Source organism: Onychomys torridus, chromosome 21 (genome assembly GCF_903995425.1).
Source record: "Onychomys torridus chromosome 21, mOncTor1.1, whole genome shotgun sequence".
Lineage (NCBI taxonomy): Eukaryota > Metazoa > Chordata > Mammalia > Rodentia > Cricetidae > Onychomys > Onychomys torridus.
Genome location: NC_050463.1, coordinates 4,197,981 through 4,217,731, shown reverse-complemented (window position 1 = coordinate 4,217,731; position 19,751 = coordinate 4,197,981). Strand labels below are relative to the sequence as shown.

The following is a 19,751-nucleotide window of genomic DNA, read 5'->3' as shown; positions in this document are numbered from 1 at the left end:
AGATGTCCTTGTAGAAGGACACAGTGTGGAGGGCTCCTCTGGACATTCAAGTAAAGGAGAGATGCCTAACAGCTAAGGAGTGTTGTTAGAGCAAAGAAGCCAATGCTGCTTCACTGATTGAGATGGAAACTACTTGAGGAAAAGGTGGGGAAGGAGAAGGTGGTGCAGGAGTAAGTCAGGAGCAGGTGGAGAGGGGAACAAGTGCAGTCTTGAGCACTGAGAGCTGAAGCAGACCCTTGATTTAGTTTTGGAATTGTGAATGTGGAGATGTCAGCCACAGGTGCAAACAAGACATCTCCAGCACACAGAAGCAAACAGTCTCACTGCTAGGACATAACCCAGCTAGAGAGAAATGTTCAGCTGTTCTTACCAAGGTTTTCAGAAGAAAAGCCTGACCTAGGTAGACCCAGCAGAATAGGCTCTACTAAGGGTCCAGTATATACAAGATGGTCTAGCCACCATATTGGCTGGGGTCAGAATAGGCAGGTCATGTGACCTCACAGCCATCTTTACTGGTGGCAGCGTGGGCAAGGCACCCGGCGCTCACGCCATTAGTATGGAAGGAGGTTAGGGAATCGCCTCCTGCTGCACATTGTTTCACCATTGTTTTGTGGGTCCAGGCTTTGTCCTGGAGTTCCTTCCTCCATAGCTGCTCGGGTGGGTAGAGGGAGGTGCAGTAGAGGTCTGCTGTTCATTCCTCCAGGACCACTTGCTCATGTGGGTGGGACCAGAGACGTATGTGCTGTTGGCCTGGCAGTCTTCAGCTCCAACTACTGCAAGTGGAGCTGGCACGCTCCTGTGTTGGAATGGGGTAGCAGCACTAATGCTTAAGATCTTAAATTTCAGATTTTGACATTGGTGAAATTCTGATACTATTTGGGTCACAAGTTCAGGGTTTTAAAAAGATTTTAAAATTTCCTTGGATACTCATTACCTGATTTTCTGCGATTTGGATTTCAATACTGATTGATAATGCTAATTAATCTAAAACTTTTATGTCCTTTTTATATATTTCTCTTCCTCCTGGTTTCCCTTTTGCCAATTACTAAGACCATGGGCCAAGAGGTTCTAATTAAGTTCATAAATTTTAAATCTTGTATCTATCTAGTCTGCATCTGCTTCAGTGGGCTTCCATATGGCTAACTGACTTCAACCTGTGAGACATGGACCTGTGAAAGGCTGATGGTGGACCAATCCCTGCCTCTACAGCTGGGTCAGACACTAACACATACCACAATGCCTGAGTCCTGAACACCTGCACCCCAGGTCAGCTTGAAGTAGCTATGAAGAATATGTCATCCTGTGCTCTGTTCCCAGGACAGGCTGGAGGAGTAGATTAGTAATAAAAACCCCCTGGCATAGAGGACTGAATGGCTATTTAATGCCTATTGATATTTATTAATTAAAATGGTTCTGCAATAAGATAAGACACTTGACCTTCTTTATGCAGACCCAGGGAGATATTGTATGACTTTAAGAAATTATTATTTCTCACATTATTATTATTATTATTATTATTATTATTATTATTATCATATTTATTTGGTTTTTCAAGACAGGGTTTCTCTGTGTAGCTTTGCGCCTTTCCTGGAACTCACTCTGTAGCCCAGGTTGGCCTCAAACTCACAGAGATCTGCCTGCCTCTGCCTCCCGAGTGCTGGGGTTAAAGGCGTGCGCCACCACCGCCCAGTTAAGAAGACATTTTTTTTTTCTTTTTCTGGAGCTAAGGACTGAACCCTGGGCTGACAAGCACTCTACCACTGAGCTAAATCACCAACCCTTTATTATTATTATTATTATTACTATTACTATTATTATTGTGTTTTGAGACAGGGTTTCTCGTGTCTATCCTGGAACTCACTCTGTAGCCCAGGCTAGCCTTGAACTCACAGAATTCCACTTGGCTTGCCTCCCAAGTGCTGGGTTTAAAGGTATGAGCCACCACCACCTAGCAAGAAATTGTTATTTCAATATAAATCATTCATGATAGAGTTTCTAGTCCACCAAAAGGGTCTTTTTCCTTTTCTCAGAGGGTTCTTTTCTCAGAGTTGGGCTGCACCCTGATTCACAAGTCCCCTTTCTCTTGTTCTCATTCGGCCTTGGGACCTTTCCCTGTCACTCTTCTTTGCCTTCTCAGGAGACAACTTAAGAAATAATTATTTCTATATAAATCATCCAGGATTATAATCTGGCTATATTCAAAGGTTAGTCCCCCTGTCCTTACTAACTTCATTAAGCTACAACTAACTGGGAAACCTGCATGTTCAGATTTATGCTCTCAAAGATATAAATACATCTAACAGATTTTGTTTCCCCACTTCCGTCCTCAAACACCTGTAGAGATCTGAGAATATGACATTTAATATAAAAGCTTTTTATGGCAAACAAACATGTATGCCAGCTCCTGGTAGCAGCATCCTGTATTGTTTCCAAGAAGATAGATGGCTGCAGAACCTTCACCTAGAAGCTTATGGCAAGGTTAGCCACATAGTGAAATGCTGAGATCCTGTCCAGACTGAATTATTGGAGCAACGGTGATCGGTTGTCCTCTCTGCCAAGATAAGTAAGATGACCTTCCCAAATCCCTACTCCACAGAAAATCTATCAGATCTTCTGGGCCTATCAGCTGAACAAATGCTTCTTTGGGGCTTCTGCCTCCTCCCCACAATGACCACAGAGACTTGGAATTGCTGCCCATTTCTTAAATTTATCCTTCTCAGATCTGACAATGTTTGGTGACTAGGGTGGATCAGATTGACAGCCCCAATCCCAAGATTTTATATATATATACTCTCCAATTACAGACAGGTATGCGTCATTCACAGACTTCATGGTACAGGATAGACTGGTTTCAGATATAACTCCATAGGTTTAAAGTTTTAATACTGATAAATGCAGCTTTGATGAACTGATAGAACATCAAGTATAAACAGTTCTTTAGAGTCCTTAAATTTCTATGGATTTTCAACCCTTTTGCTATGATGTAAATCTATTCTAGCTGTCTTACAGATACCTACAGATCCCTGGGAAAAGTCTTGCTACTGCATCAAAAAATCTGGTCTGATAAAAATTGACAGGCAGAGCCCATTTCTGACCCCACCTCCTGCCTGGGCTGTCCCGATATGCCATCCCCAGCACTAACTGGCAATAGCTCTGATGATGCCAACCCCCAACTGAGGATGCCAACTGAGATGGATGCACCCCCACCTCCAGAGACATGGCAGATGTGATGGCTCCTACAATCCTGAAGAACAAATCCCCCAGTTCACTTCTGGTAGCACCTCTCCAGGACCAGGTAGGCACCTGCCCAGCAACTGGAACCTGGCTTTCCAAGGTGCCCCAATGAAGGACATACCTGCTCACATGTCTCACTCATTCATGATAACAATCTATTTTTTCTTCTAGTAACCTGCCCCCTCAGCACATTCAAAGGAACAGATGCCTGAGATTTTCACAGTGACACAGCTCACTCAAGGAACAGACACCTGAGATCTCCACAATGACAAATAACTGGATTCTTTTTCACTCACGCCTCCCACCATAGGTGGCTCCCAGTTTTCCCCTTCCCTACTTTGACCTTCACCAACTTGAAGTAGCCTCAAGAATTCAGCAACCTTGTTCTCCTACTTGCTTTCATAACTCACTTGTTCTTTATAATATTCAAAAATGGAGAAATGAGGGCTGGAGAAATGGCTCAGTGGTTAAGAGTACTGGCTGTTCTTCCAGAGGACCTGGGTTCAATTCCCAGTACCATATGGTAGCTCACAACTGTCTATAACTCCAGTTCTAGAGGATCCTACACCCTCACACAGACAGTACATCAATGTATATAAAATAAATAAATCATTAAAAATGGAGAAATGTTAATATTCTGACCTGCCCCTTGGGGCCACCCTGTGCCCTGATGCCAAAGCCTATTCTTAATGGGAAGCTCCACCCATTCCTTCTCCCCATTTCTGCTTTCTTCCCATGAGGTGCATACCTCTCCAACTCCTTGCCCTTCTCTCTCTCTCTCTCTCTCTCTCTTCGTTTTTCTCTCCTCCCATTCCCCGCCCCACCAAATAAAACTCTTCACTGAGCACTGTCTGAATGGTATCTCTGTCTCTCACCCACAGTGGAACAACTGGACTCTATCTGCCAGGACCTCCCACATACCTCTAGCTTACAATATCATAACAGAACCTACCAGCAATAAGGCCTTGAACTGACTGTTTATGAACCTGACTATGAGAGGGGATGTGCTGTTACTGTTCGGATAATTAGTAAAGAAATATCTGGACAGCACAGAGGGGTGGGTTTTTTTTTTTTATGTCTTTTGATTTTTGTTGTTGTTGGTGGTGGTGTTTTGTTTGTTTGTTTGTTTGTTTTTGTTTTTGTTTTTTGGCAAAGTGGAGGGAGGGGTGTCTGATTATCTTAGGGTTTCTATGGCTGCAATAAATACCATGACCAAAAGCAATGTGGATAAGAAAGGGTTTATTTGGCTTACACTTCCACATCATAGTCCATCATTGAAGAAAGACAGGACAGGAACTCAAGCAGGGCAGGATCCTGGAGGCAGGAGCTAATGAAGGTTCCAAGGAGGATTGCTGCTGATTGGCTTGCTCTGCTGTGTGATTTGCTCAGCCTTCTTTCTTATGGAACCAAGGATCACCAGTCTAGGGATGACACCACCTATAATGGGCTGGTCCCACCCCATCAATGAAAAATTAAGAAAATGCCCTTACAGGCTTGTCTACAGCCTAATCTTATGGGAGCATTTCCTCAATTGAGTCTCCCTCCTCTTAGATGACTCTAGCTTGTGTCAAATTGACATAAAACTCTGGCACAATGATGTTTTGCCTTAATTCGATTAAATGGGAACCTGGATGAGTGACCTCTGAAAAGGGGGAGAACAGAAAGGAGCTGTCAGAGCTTAAGTCCAGAGCTAGAGGAGTATAAATATATGTTCTGCTTTAAGTACTTCTACTTGATTAGGAAGTCTTTACCCTGACTCTTCAAGAGACTTTTAAACAGTATGTCAAGCTGACCAGTTGGCACACGCCTGTAATCCAAGCATCTTGACTAACCCAGGCTATACTGGGAGGTGCAGGAGATCTGGGACAACAAAAAGGAATTCTATCTCAAACAAGATGTTTCTGTAAGGTGCTATAATGGGACCTAGAACTTTATATATGCTAGGTCAAGTGCTCTGCATCTGACCAACATCCTCAGCACCCTGGTTTCCATGCTTGATGACTTAAGGATTCTTGCAGGCCACAAGAATATATTATGGAGATTCAGCTGTGTATTAAAGCTATACTTTGACTGGCCAAGGATCTGTCAAAAGGCAAGCCATTTATTATGAATAGTTGGTGTTAGCCAGCCTTTAATATTTCAGCTGTCTTCTGCTATGAAATTCTTGCATGCCAAAATATTTCCAGACCATTTGGCTAACAGTTTAGCTCCCCAAACCTGCTGAACTTCTAGGTAACTACTTTCCTTCTGGAGCCAGTACTTGGATAAGGTCATGTAGGCAAAGACAAGCTGGTGGGAGAAGCACAGCTTTATTTCTTGTGCAAATGAAGCTCAAACCATCTCCTGGACTTGAGGCCTAGTGGCTTTTCAGAGCAACTGACTGAGAACAAAACAGGTTTTACATATCAAGGTGGAAGGTAGGGTAGGAGAACATTCCAGAGGAGGCAGAGAACCATGTGACCAGGAAAAGAAGAGGCAGACATTCGGTAGAGCAGTGTGGGCAGAGAGAAGAGAGGAAGACAGAAGTTTTGTAGACAGTAAGGCAGAACTCTTGTAAAGTCCATCAGTGCCAGGAATAGAGAGTAGTAGAAATGGAGAACAAGGAATCAGAGGACGAAGATGAGGCTGGAGGCATAAGAGCTTAGTCATCAGTGGGACTATGAGAGGGAACCAGATGGAACTAAAACTATGTAGACAGGATATCAGACCAGAGAAATAAAGTAGATGGATAAAGAGCTTTAGTGCATCTTAGAGTTATTCCTGCCTGAATGCCTGATGGAGCTATAGCTGTATTGATAGAGTTTTGTCTTAGAGGAATAAAGTTGACAGACATAAGAACATAGTGTATGTAGTTTTTTTTTCCCCCCCCCCCCCCCCCGCTCAGATATCCCACACCAGATGAAGCGAAATCCTCAAGACTCTGGGTATTCGATAAAGTATTGCACGTATTCACAAGCCCACTTGTAGGTATTCTTTTTTCATGGGTTATGACATCTTTTGTTGTTTTGTTGATATAGGCTCGACTGGTCTGGAACTCCATGCAAACACTAGGTTAAACTTGCTTCTGTCCTGCCTCTGCGACCGGAGTCCTGGCTTTACACTTGTGCACCACCACACACACCTGTTTTTGTTTTGGCAGAATGTTGTCTTAAGTAGCCCAGTTGGCCTCAACATCAGTAAAGAGCTGAGGTTAGCCTTGCATTTCTTTTTCCCTGCCAAGTTATATGCTCCAGGTGGTGACATTTTAATAGTAAACACTGAGGCTAGGCATAATGACATGGACTTTTAATATCAGCACTAGAGGGTATAACAACAGACACAGAGGAAATCCAGAGAATCATAAGGACTTACTTTAAAACTATACTCAGCCAAATTAGAAAATCTAAAACAAATGGATAATTTTCCCTATAGGTACCATTTGCAAAAGTTAAATAGAGATCAGATAAACAACTAATAGACCTATAACCCCTAAGGAAATAGATTAAAAAATCTCACAAAAAAAAACAAAAAACAAAAACCACCCAGGGCCAGACTGTTTTTCCACATAATTCTACCAGACTGTTAAAGAAGTTATTACCAATACTACTGTACTCAAATTATCCACAATATATAAACTGAAAGAATATTGCCTGTCTTGGTTAGGGTTTCTATTGCTGCAACAAAACATCATGACCAAAAAGCAAGTTGGGGAGCAAAGGGTTTATTTGGTTTACACTTCTATATTGCTGATCACTACCGAAGGAAGTCAGAACAGGAACTAAAACGGGGCAGGATCCTGGAGGCAGATGCAGAGGCCAAGGAAGGGTGCTGCTTACTGACTTGTTTCCCCTGGCTAACTCAGCCTGCTTTCTCATAGAAACTCCTAGCTTAGGAATGGCACCACCCACAGTGGACTGCGGCCTGCCCTAATGATCACTAATAGAAAAAAAAAGCCTTACAGCTGGATCTCATGGAGGCATTTCCTCAACTGAGGCTCCTTCCTCTCTGATGACTCTAGTTTGTGTCAAGTTGACACACGAAACTAGCCAGTAGAGTACCAAATACATTTTATGAGGCCATTGTTACCCTGAAATCCAAACCACCTAAAGAACCAACAAAGAAAGAAAATTATAGACCAATTTCCCTTATGAACATAGATGTAAAACTTGTCAATAAAAGACCGAACAAAATCCAAGAACACATTAGAAAGATCATCCACCATGTAGGCTTCATCTAAGAGAAGCAGGATGGGTTAATATACAAATATTAAGAAATATAATTTACCATATAAACAAAGAGAAAGGAAAAATTTACATGATCATCTCATTAGATGAAAAAAAAGGCCTTTGAAAAAAATCCAACACCCCCTTCATGATAAAAGTCCTGCAGAGATAAGAGATACAAGGAACATACCTAAACAAAATAAAGGCAATTTCCAGCAAACCTACAGCCAACATCAAATTGAATGGAGAGAAACTCAAAACTGTTCACCTAAAATCAGGAACAAGACAAGGTTGCCCACTCTCACCATATCTATTCAATATAGAACTGGAAGTCTTAAATAAGGCAATAAGACAACTGAAGGAGATCAAGGTGATACAAGGTGGAAAGGAAGAAATCAAAGTGTTTTTATGCAGATGATGCAACAGTATACGTACATAACCATAAAAATTCCACAGGGGAACTCCTAAAGCTGATAAACACTTTCAGCAAAGTGGCTGGATACACAATTAACTCAAAAAATCAGTAGCTCTCCTATGTACAAATGACAATAGAACTGAGGAAGAAAACAGGGAAAGAACACCTTTCAAAATAGCCTCAACTTACATAAAATATCTTGGGGTAAACTCTAACCAAGCAAGTGAATGACTAATATGATAAAAACTTCAAGTCTTTGAAGAAAGAACCTGAAGAAGATATGAGAAAATAGAAAGACTTCCCATAGACATGAATCGGTAGGAATAACCTAATAAAAATGGCAATTCTACCAAAAGCAATCTACAGATTTAATGCAATCCCCATCAAAATCACAACACAATTCTTTACAGACCCTGAAAAGACAATTCTCAACTTAAAATGGAAAAACAAAACACCCACAATAGCTAAAGCAATTCTGAATAAAAGAACTGCTAAAGGTCTTACCATTCCAGATTGCAAGTTGTACTACAAAGGTATAGTAATAAAAACTACATAGTATTAGCATAAAAACAGACACATCAATCAATCAAACTGAGACCCAGGCATGAACCCACACTCCTCTGGACACCTGGGTTTTGATAAAGATACCAGAAATACACACTGGAGAAAAGACAGCTTCATCAACAAATGGTGCTGGTCAAACTGGGTGTCTGCATGTAGAAGAAAACAAATAGATCTATACTCATCATCCTGCACAGAACTCAAGTCCACATGTATAAGAGACTGTATGACCCTGCCCTATGTAAAATGTTAGCTGCTGAGTGCTGAATGCTGACACACAAACCACAGCCAAACACTCAGTGTCTCTATCCTCTTAGCAGAGTAAAGAGAGACAACTAGGTTTGCACTTACCAACATGAGAGATTGCCCAATTGGAACTTTCAATGTTTCAAGATAAAATCTCCAAATGTACACTCAACAATTTAGTTTTCCTTCATTCATATGGTATGAATTAATGCATACTGGAAAAGTACACAGAAAGGCACTCACCCTGCCCACAATCAGAGCCTTCATTGTAACAGAGACACCTGCAGGCCAATTACTTAAATAACCTCTAATCTAGCTATAGCATAGCCTGTTTCCCCTGCACTGTACAAAATAAACCATTCTTTCTATTCTGGTCTCAATGGAGAAGATATGCTCCACACACAAATACTTTTTCCTGTTAGTGCAATGGACAGCCCACTCTGTGATTCAAATGTGTAGTTTTAGGAGTGTGGTGCCACAAATCTTTAATCAAGAATTGAGAAGGTTGAGGCAGGAAGACAGCAGGGTCAATTCCCTATGGACCAAAACACTGGGATCAAGGCAAAGGAGTCAACATAACAAATCTTTGTCTCAAACTATTTTTCTGGAAGCTTGAAGGTTCAACTGTTCTGGAATTAATATGCCTTCCCAATGAGAAATTGTGCCACACACTTAGAGATTAATTGAGAAAAGTCTCTTCAGTAGTTACATGCCTCCAGCTCTACCTAACACACAAAGAGAAGCTGGCTAGGAACAGATTTGCTAACTTACATACACCATAGACTTATGCATTCCACATATGTTGTTAACCTTGAGGAATGCTGTTTACTGCCCTCTTGCTGTCATGGCTTGCTCAGTTTGATTACTTATACACTTGGAATAATACCCTGCCCAGGGTAGCACCACCCCAGTGGGATGGACCCTACTACATAAATCAAGAAAATACCCTATAGATTTGCCAACAGGCCAGTCTGACTCTAGCTGTGCCAAGTTGACAAAAATCTAACCAGCATACCTACCAAGTCATATTCCAAACCCGAAAGACAGATTGTTAAGCAAACCTCAACTCTCTTAACACTTGTTTTTCTGCTACAAGCTGCAAAAATATACAAAGTAGGATTTCAGCTGATTATGACAAAGCTAATACCTACAAGAAGCCAAGAGCCTTCCAGAGGTCAAGCTGAGGCTCAAGGAGCCTTGGTGATATTTGGCTTTTGATTATCAGCCATTTCCTGCTATGAGTTTCTTGTGTGCTATTGTAGCTTTTCCATCATTTATTGGGCACCATTTCCTCTCTACTAAAGGAATATTTAGATAACCCGCACTGACAACTAAATAAAGCCAGAACCCCAGTTCAAGCCTCCCTGTAATTATCTTCATTGGCAGCATCTGGCCAGGTCCATCCCCAGACGGAGGAAAGTACCTTCTCAGAGATACCTCTGTACTCGCTAAGAACAGAATTAAAGCGTCCAGACAACCCATTTGAGAAGGCCTGGCAGATGTGCCAATTAAGCTTAACTACTACCTCTTTTCCCAAATCTTTCCTCCAGTTCCAGATCTCCCTTTAACTATCACCAGAGGCATCTAGCTGTACACAGGTTGCCTAGCGACTGAGCACACTTTCCCCCACCCTGCAGAAAAATGGCAGATAGTTTGAACAGATAGGAGCCACAGGAAAAAAGAAGGCAATTTTATTTTCCCCCATTGACCTAACAACTTATAGATTCTTAACATTTTCTACCAATCACATTTAAGACTATAGTGGAGCACATAAAGATCCTGCTTCTTAGATATTACCCAAATTTGGCCTTTAGTTAATTCATTTCCCCATTAGTCACTTCCCTTGCAAATGATAATTAACAATTACCGCCCCTCTTTGTAACTGATTCTTACCACCTTTCCATTTGACTCTGGAAGCCTGGCTTTGCACTGCCAAGGAATTACTGCTTGTAAGTGTACATATATAGGACTCCCAGGGCACGGGAGGACGAAGAGGAAGATTTGAAAGAATAAATGATTGGACTAAGAGCTCTGTGTGCTGAGGTTCTATTTCCCAAAAAATAGTCTTTGCCATTTGTAGTTTTCTTTCCTGAGCACCTGGGATATAATATTAAGGCTGGTTCCTCTAATATTATACAAGACTTTCCGGCATATACTTGTGCATATACACACATAAAGTGGTCAAGTTTAGGACTAGAGAGATGGCTCAGCAGTTACCACCACTTGTTGCTCTTGTAGAAGTCCTGGGTTTGGTTCCCAACACTAACATGGTGGCAGGGGAATATCTGATGCCTCCTTTTATCTTCTGTGAGCACAAAACACATGTGGTGAATATACATACATACATGCAAGCAAATCACTTATACACATGAAATAAAATACAGAAAAATTAAAAACATATACCCTCATATTTTATGTCATTGGAGGTAAATAAGCCAGAAATAAACAGAAATGTGAAAAATATCTGTAGCCAAAATTGTAACTTTATAATAAAAGAATTAAGGAACTGGATCAAAGGAGAGAAATTCCATGATTGTAGACAGGAAGCCTCAATATTATTTCAGTACAGAACTTGAGCTATAATTTCACCAACAGTCCAATAAAAAGGTCTAACAAATTTTGCTATCAACAGAAAACTGATGCGAAAAAGTCATCATGAATGAAAAACTGGTCAACACAAGATTGAGTCAACAGCACACACAGTGACATGATCTGACTTCAAAACTCATACAACTGCAATAAAGACAGTACCGCCTGGGAAACAATAAAGAAACCAACAGAGCATTGGGAGCAAAGTTAGAAATAAAAGCACAATTACTATAGAGTAAACTGTGTCACATTAGGCCAGGAAACCCAGTGAGTATGGCCTGACTGACACACGTAAATAGACGGACCACCCTGGCATCTGCATGTAAATGGGTTAATGACACAGACTTTACGCCCTGCAAAGAACTAACTGCAGACCGATCCTACACCTGAATGTTCAGGGCCAAGTGCAGAACTTCTAGAAGACGCTAGAGTGACCAGTGAGTGCTCCGTGAGGTAGCGCATTCGCCTTCCGTAGCGACGGTAAAAACAGCGCACGCGCGCACACTGCATGGTGACGTCACAATACGGAACTCTCCACGCACGGTACTCATATCCGCGTGTTCTGTGCAGTCGCAGCCGCAGCCGCAGCCGCAGGTTATTCAGAGGTCGCAGGATCCAGGACTTGCACGGACAGCAGAGACCTCCGGGAACTCACGGACCTCACAGGGCGCCGCCTCCGCCAGTTCCGCCAGTTCCCACAGCCCCAGGACCCTACACCAGCTCCCGCGGCTCCTCCCCGTCCTGGGGACGGCGGCCCCGTGCTCACCATGGCGGATTCCGACCTCACCCCGCTCTCCTCACAGCTCCGGGCAGCGGGTCACAGCGGCACACGGAACCACAGAGCCTCCCTGAGTCTTGGAGCCGGCGAGCATGCAGCATGGTGGACCGGAAATGCCCTCCCTTATTCTGACTAGCAGCCAAAGTGGAAGCCCTGATTGGCTAGTGAGTCCTAAGTGACAGGTGCACCTAGCAACAGTATGTTGAAGGGACACAGCACAGTGGTTGACAGCCATGATGTCCACTCCAAGCACAGAACTGTCCCAGATCTGCAGAGATTGGTATTAACAGCAGAACTCGCACCTGGGACTGGAAAGTCGTCCCTGCACTTATTCATGCAATAAGTAGGCATTTCTTCTCCTCCTGGGTACAGGTTATTATATCTCAAAAGCACTACAAAAGGCTGAGGTGCCTATTTAAAGTACTAATGCAGACATTGGCTGACAAGTTCTCCCGCATCCCTCAGTCTCTACCTGTTACAGGGTATGGCTTGCATCCCTATCCTACCCTGAACTGGGCTGGACTGCCCTTCCCTATGTAATCCAACTATTTTGGTTACCTGTTCTCTCTCTCTCTCTCTCTCTCTCTCTCTCTCTCTCTCTCTCTCTCTCTCTCTCTCTCCTCCCTACTCTCTCATTCGTTTTAAATTTCAAGTACTGGGAATTGGTTTCAGGTCCTGGAACATGCTGTGAAAGTCGTCTGCACTGAGCTAACACCATAAGCACAGTTTGATTTTTATATAGCCTTGTTAAGTTGTCCAGGCTAACCTTGAATTTGTTATTCTCACCCTTCAGCCTCCTAAATACCTACGTTTGTGGGCAAATGCCTTTATGCTGATATAAGTTTTATGGGTTTCCCCCCAATTTAAAAAGATAGAGTGCTTAAGTGTTTGGGGGCCAGGGGAGGAGAAAGGAATAGAGAGAGAAACAGAGACCCTATACTCTCCCCTCCCAGATTAAAACCCACCCCCTGTAAAAAAACTGCATGGTTCCAGCTTCCTTCGGGACATGTGGGGACGCCTACATGAACCGACCAATTAACAAAGGAACTCAAAACTTATCAGGGATGGAGCCTCTGTCACCCCTCCCTCATCACAGCAAAACATTTGGGCCTCCTTTCTTTGTTTTGCTATATGTATAGAAGGGGGAGATGTTAGGGACCAAGATGTCAGGAACCAAACATGAACCATGGAAAGTACTAGCTAGGCCAGAGAACAAGTCATAAGCCCCTTCCCAGAGCAGTAACCAGAGGCCCCCAAAGATAAGAGAACATCCCACAGTCAGGTGCCATGACAACCAAACATAAAGAGCATTCCATGGTCAGGTAGCCTAGCAACAGAATAAACGACCCCTGACCAGTGACCTTAGCCGACTTCTCACAGTTGTACGATCTGCCTCACATGTCTTGCACCCCTTCCATGTTCTGCATGCCCCTTTCCCCCTTCCCTCCTTCCTTCCCCTTCCCCTCCTATGCTATATAAGCTTTGTGGATTAAAATAAAATTGGCAGCTTCATCAGAATCTTGTCTTGCTGTCCTCCTTTGTGTTGCCCTCCCCTTTCATTCGCTCCCACAGGAGGGTTGCCCCCATTGAAACCCTGCTGGCCGGGGCAAGCAGCAACCTGAGATACAGAATGCACCAGCTCCACTTAGACTAAGAGCTAAGATTGGGACCAGAGGGGTGTCCTGAGACAGACACAGCAAGCACATATTGGACCAAGAGCAGCTCACTCAGACACAGGCACATCTTCCACTTATTGGAGGAATTGATGCGTGGACATCAATGCAAAAATGTATACAACAACATAAAGTGCAACATGGCATCACCAGAACCTAGCAACTCTACGACAGCAAGACCTGAACATCACAATGTAGAAGAAGCAGAATAAAATTACTTTAAAAATAACTTCATGAAGATGATAGAGGCATTTAAAGAAGAAATGAAAATTTCCCTTAAGAATTGAAGAAAAGACAAAAAATTGGAAGAAATCAATAAATACCCTAAAGAAAGCCAAGAAAACCATGAAAAAGCAATTAAACAGGTGAAGAAAACAATTCAAGACTTGAAAATTGAAATAGAAACAATGAAGAAGACACAAACCAAGAAAATGCTGAAAATACAAATTCTAAGGAAATGAACAAGAACTACAGATGCAAGCATAACCAACAGAATACAAGAGATGGAAAAGAGATTCTCTGGCATAGAGGATACAGTAGAGATAGATTCAACAATCAAAGAAAACACCAAAGCCAGTCATAACAAAATGTCCAAGAAATCTGAGATACCATGAAAAGGCCAAACCTAAGAATAACAGGGAGAGAAGAAGGAGAATAATACCAACTCAAAGGCAAAGAATGTATTCAACAAAATCATGGAAGAAATCTTTTCCCAAATTAAAGAATGAAATACCTATGAAGATACAAGAAGCTTACAGAACACCAAATAGGCTAGACTCCCCCCAAAAAGTCCTCTCATCACATAATAATTAAACAACTAAACATACAGAATAAATAAAGAATATTAAGAGCTATAAGGAAAAAGGCCAAGTGACTTACAAAGGCAGACCCATCAAAAGAAGACCCAACTTCTGAATGGAGACTGAAAGACAGAAGGTCCTGGACAGATGGAATGCAAACACTAAGAGACCACAGATGCCAGCCCAGACTACTATACCCAGCAAAACTTTGAATCACCATGGACATTTAATAAGACATTCCAAGAAAAAAAAAAGATTTAAATAATACCTATCCACAAATCCAGCCCTACAGAAAGGACAAGAAGGAAAACTCCACCTAAGGAAGTTTAATGCACCCACAAAAACTGGCAATAGATAATCCCACAGCAGCAAATTCCAAAGAAGTGAAACACACACACTACTACCAAAAGATAACAGGAATAAACAATCCCTGGTCACTAATATCCATTAATATCAATGGACCCATTCACCTGTAAAAAGACAGAGGCTAATAGAATGGATACAAAAATAGGATCCATCCTTCTGCTGCACACAAGAAACACACCTAAACTTCAAAGACAGACACTACCTCAGAGTAAAAGGCTGGGAAAAGACTTTCCAATCAAATGGACTTAAGAAGCAAGCTGGTGTAGCTATCCAAATACCTAACAAAATAGACTTCAAACAAAAATCAGTCAAAAAAGAAGAAGGACATTATATATTCATCACAGGAAAAATCCACCAAGATGAAGTCTCAATTCTGAACATTTATACCCCCCAAAATGAGGGCACCCACATTTATGAAAAAGAAAAATTACTAAAGCTTAAATCACTCATCAAACTCCACACATTACTAGTACATTACTAGTGAAAGACTTCAACTCCCAACTCTCATCAATGAACAGCACTGCCAGATAGAAACTTAACAGAGAAATAAGGGAACTGACAGATGCTGTGACTCAAATGGACTTAATAGATATCTACAGAACATTCTGCCCTAATACAAAAGAATAAAACTTCTTCTCAGCACCCCAAGGAACCTTCTCTAAAATTGATCACATACTTGGTCAAAAAGCAAATCTTAACAGATACAAAAAATTAGAATAACCTCTTGTATTTTATCAGATCACCACAGCTTCAAATTAGATATCAACAGCAACAAAAACTACAGAAAGCCTACAATCACATTGAAACTGAATAATACTCAATTGAATCACCCATGGGTCAAGAAAGAAATGAAGAAATTAAAGAGTTCCTAGAATTCAATGAAAATGAATGTACTATATACACTATGAAAGCAATGCTAAGAGGAAAAATCATAACACTAAATGCCCATATAAGAAAGTTGGAGAAACCTCACACTAGTGACTTAACAACACATCTAAAAAGCTCTAGAACAACAACAACAACAAAAAGCAAACTCACACAGGAGTAATAGATGCCAGGAAATAATCAAATTGTGAGCTGAAATAAATAAAATAGAGACAAAGAGAACAATACAAATAATCAATGAAACAAAGAGTTGGTTCTTTGAGAAAATAAACAAGATAGACAATCCCTTATCCAAACTAACCAAAGGTAAAAAGAAAACATCCAAGTTAACAAAATCAGAAATGAAAAGGAAGACATAACAACAGAAAATGAGAAAATAAAGAGAATCATGCTTCAAACACCTGTGCTCCACAAAATTGGAAAATGCAAAAGAAATGGGAAATTCCCTAGATAGGAACTACCTGCCAAAATTAAATCAAGACCAGATAAACAATTTAAAAAAAAAACTTTTAATCCCAAATGAAATAGAAACAGACATTAAAAGTGTCCCAACCAAAAAAGCCCAGGACAAGATGGTATCAGCACAGAATTCAACCAGAATTTCAAAGAAGAGCTAATACCAATACTTTTCAAATTGTGCCACACAATAGAAACAGAAGGAACATTGTCAAACTCTTTTCATGAGGCTACAGTTACCCTGATACCAAAACCACACAAAGATGCAACAAAGAAAGAGGATTACAGACCAATCTCCCTGATGAACATTGGTGCAAAAATACTCAATAAAATACTAGCAAACTGAGTCCAAGAACACACCAAAGAAATTATCCAGCATGATCAAGTAAGCTTCATCCCAGAGATGCAAGGATGGTTCAACATATGAAAAATCTGTCAGTGTAATACACCATATAAACAAATTAAAAGAAAAAATCCACATGATCATCTCATTATGAATGCTGAATCATGCTGGAAGAGCCTTTGACAGAATGCAAAACCCCTTTATGATAAAGGTCTTGGAGAGATCAGGAATACAAGGGAAATACCTAAACATAATAAAGGCATTCTACAGGAAGCCAACATCCAACATCAAATTAAATGGGGAGAAACTCAAAGCAAATCTACTAAAATCAGGAGCAAGAAAAGGCTGTCCACTCTCCCCATATCTATTCAATATAGTACTTGAAGGCTTGTTTATAGCAATAAGTCAACAAAAGGAGATCAAGGGGGATACAAATTAGAAATGAGGAAGTGAAACTTTCCCATTTGCAGTCAATATGATAGTATACATAAGTGACCCAAAAAATTCTACCAGATAACTCCTACACCTGATAATCACCTTCAGTAATGTGGCAGGATATAAGACTAAGTCAAAAAATCAGTAGCTCTCCTATATACAAATGATAAATGAGTGGAGAAAGAAATCAGAGAAATATCACCCTTTACAATAGCCACAAATAATACAAAGTACCTTGGGGTAACTCTAAGTAAGCAAGTGAAGAACCTGTATGACAAGAACTTTAAGTTCCTGAAAAAAGAAATTGCAGAAAATGGAAATATCTCCCATACTCATGGATAGGTAGGATTAATATAGTAAAAAATGGCAATCTTGCCAAAACAGAATCAATTTAATCCCCATCAAAATCCCAAACAATTATTCACAGACCTGGAAAGAACAATACTCAACTTCATATGGAAAAACAAAAAAATCTAGTATGGCTAAAACAATCCTATACAATAAAGCCACATCTAGCTGCATCACCTTCTCTGATCTCAAGCTCTACCATAGAGCTATAGTAATAAAAACAGCTTGATATTGGCATAAAAACTGACATGTGGATGAATAGAAATTGAATTGAAGACCCTGACATTAAACCACATACCTATGAACGCCTGATTTTTTACAAAGAAGCCAAAACTGCACAATGGTATAAAGAAAGCATCTTCAGCAAATGATGCTGGCATAATTGGATGACAACATATAGAAGGTTACAAATAGATCCATATCTATTGCCATGCACAAAACTCAAGTCCAAGTGGATCAAAGACCTCAACATAAAACCAGTTACATTGAACATGATAAAAGAGAAAGTAAGAAGTCATCTTGAATGCATTGGCACAGGAGAATACTTCCTAAATATAACACTAGTAGCACAGACACTGAGAGCAACAATTAATAAACAGGACCTCCTGAAACTGAGAAGCTTCTGTAAGGCAAAGGACATGGTCAATAAGATAGAATGACAGCCTAGAGAATGGGAAAAAATCTTCACCAACCCCACATCTGACAGAGGGCTAATCTCCAAAATAAAGAATTTAAGAAATTAGACATCAATATACAAAACAATCCAATTAAAAATGGACTACAGATTAAAACAGAATTCTCAACAGAAGAATCTCAAATGGCCAAAAGACATTTAAGGAATTGGTCAACATCCTTAGTCATCAGAGAAATGCAAATCAAAATGACTCTGAGATACCATCTTACACTTATCAGAATGGCTAAGATCAAAAACACTGATAACAGCTTATGTTGGAGAGGATATGGAGCAAGGGGAATACTCTTCCACTATTGGTGTGAGTGCAAACTTGTACAGCCCCTTGCAAATCAGTATGGCATTTTCTCAGAAAATTGGGAATCAATCTTCCTCAAGACAAAATGATACCACTCTTGGACATATACACAAGGAATGCTCAACCATACCACAAGACATAAGCTCAACAATGTTTATAGCAGCATTATTCATAATAACCAGTTTCTGGAAACAGTCTAGATGCCCTCAACCGAAGAATAGATTAAAAAAATGTGGTGCATATACACAGTTGAGTACTACTCAGCAGTAAAAACCAATGACATCATGAAATTTGCAAGCAAATAGATGGAACTAGAAAATATCATCCTGAGTGAGGTAACCTAGACTCAGAAGGACAAACATGGTATATGCTCAAATGGATACTAGATGTAAAACAAAGGATAACCAGACTGTAATCCACAGTTCCGATGAAGCTAGCTAACAAGTAGGACCCAAAGAGTGATACATGGATCATCATGGTTAGGGAAAATATATGAGATTTCCATGAGTAAATTGGGGATGGTGAGCGCCAATGGAGGGTAGGGGATGGAGGATGAGAACATAAAGGAATATGATGGTCGAGCTGGAACAGGGACAGAGTGGGAGAACAATGAAAGAGATACTATAATAGAGGGAAACTTCATGGCGATAGAGAAACCAGGAGCTAAGGAAGTTCCTAGGAATCCACAAGGATGGCCCCAGCTTAAACTACTAGCAATAGTGGTGAGGGTGCCTGAACTGGCTTACTCCAGTAATCAGATTGGTCATCTAACTGTCATCTAACCCTAACTGTCATCACAGAGCCTTTCTTCAGTAACTGGTGGAAGCAGATGCAGAGATTCACAGCCAAACACCAGGCTGAGGTCCAGGAGTCCAGTTGAAAATAGAGAAGAGCAATTCTATGAGCAAGGGGCATCAAGGTCATGGTGGGGAAACCTACCAAAACAACCAAACCAAACTAGTGGAAACTCGTGAAATTTAGGCCAACACTTGTAGAGTCTCCATGGGACTGGACTAAGCCCTCTGCATAATCCAGACAATTGTGTAGCTTCATCTGCTTATGGGGCCCCCTGGCAGTAGATCAGGATCCATCTCTGGTGCGTCGGCTGGCTTTTTGGAGTCCACTTCCTATGGTTGGACACCTCACACAGACTTGAGGCAGGAGGAGGTGCTTGGACCTGCCTCTACTGAATGTACTAGGCTCTGCTGACTCCCCATGGGAGGCCTTACCTTCTTGTAGGAGGGAATGAGGGGTAAGGTGAGGGGAGAAAGCTGTAGGGATAGGAGAAGGGAAGAGGGTGATTGGTGTGTAACATGAATGAAAAATCTTAATAAAAAAATCCAGGCTTGGTGGCTTATGGCTGTTATGATACAGTGTATGGGAAGCTTTGTTGGGTAGAGCCAAGGTGCCTCATGGCAGCTGAGAGTCAGA

At 41.1% G+C, this 19,751-nt stretch overlaps 1 protein-coding gene across 1 annotated transcript in view; it reads right to left on the bottom strand.

The window, feature by feature from the left end:
• Positions 1 to 12,122, bottom strand: part of LOC118571576 (zinc finger protein OZF-like) — a 32,112-nt gene extending 19,990 nt beyond the window's left edge. The window contains exon 1 of the mRNA XM_036170639.1: positions 12,014 to 12,122. Within this exon, the coding sequence (XP_036026532.1) occupies positions 12,014 to 12,016 (3 nt within the window). The 5' untranslated portion in view covers positions 12,017 to 12,122. The remainder of the gene's footprint in view (positions 1 to 12,013) is intronic.
• Between the last annotated feature and the right edge of the window lie 7,629 nt (positions 12,123 to 19,751).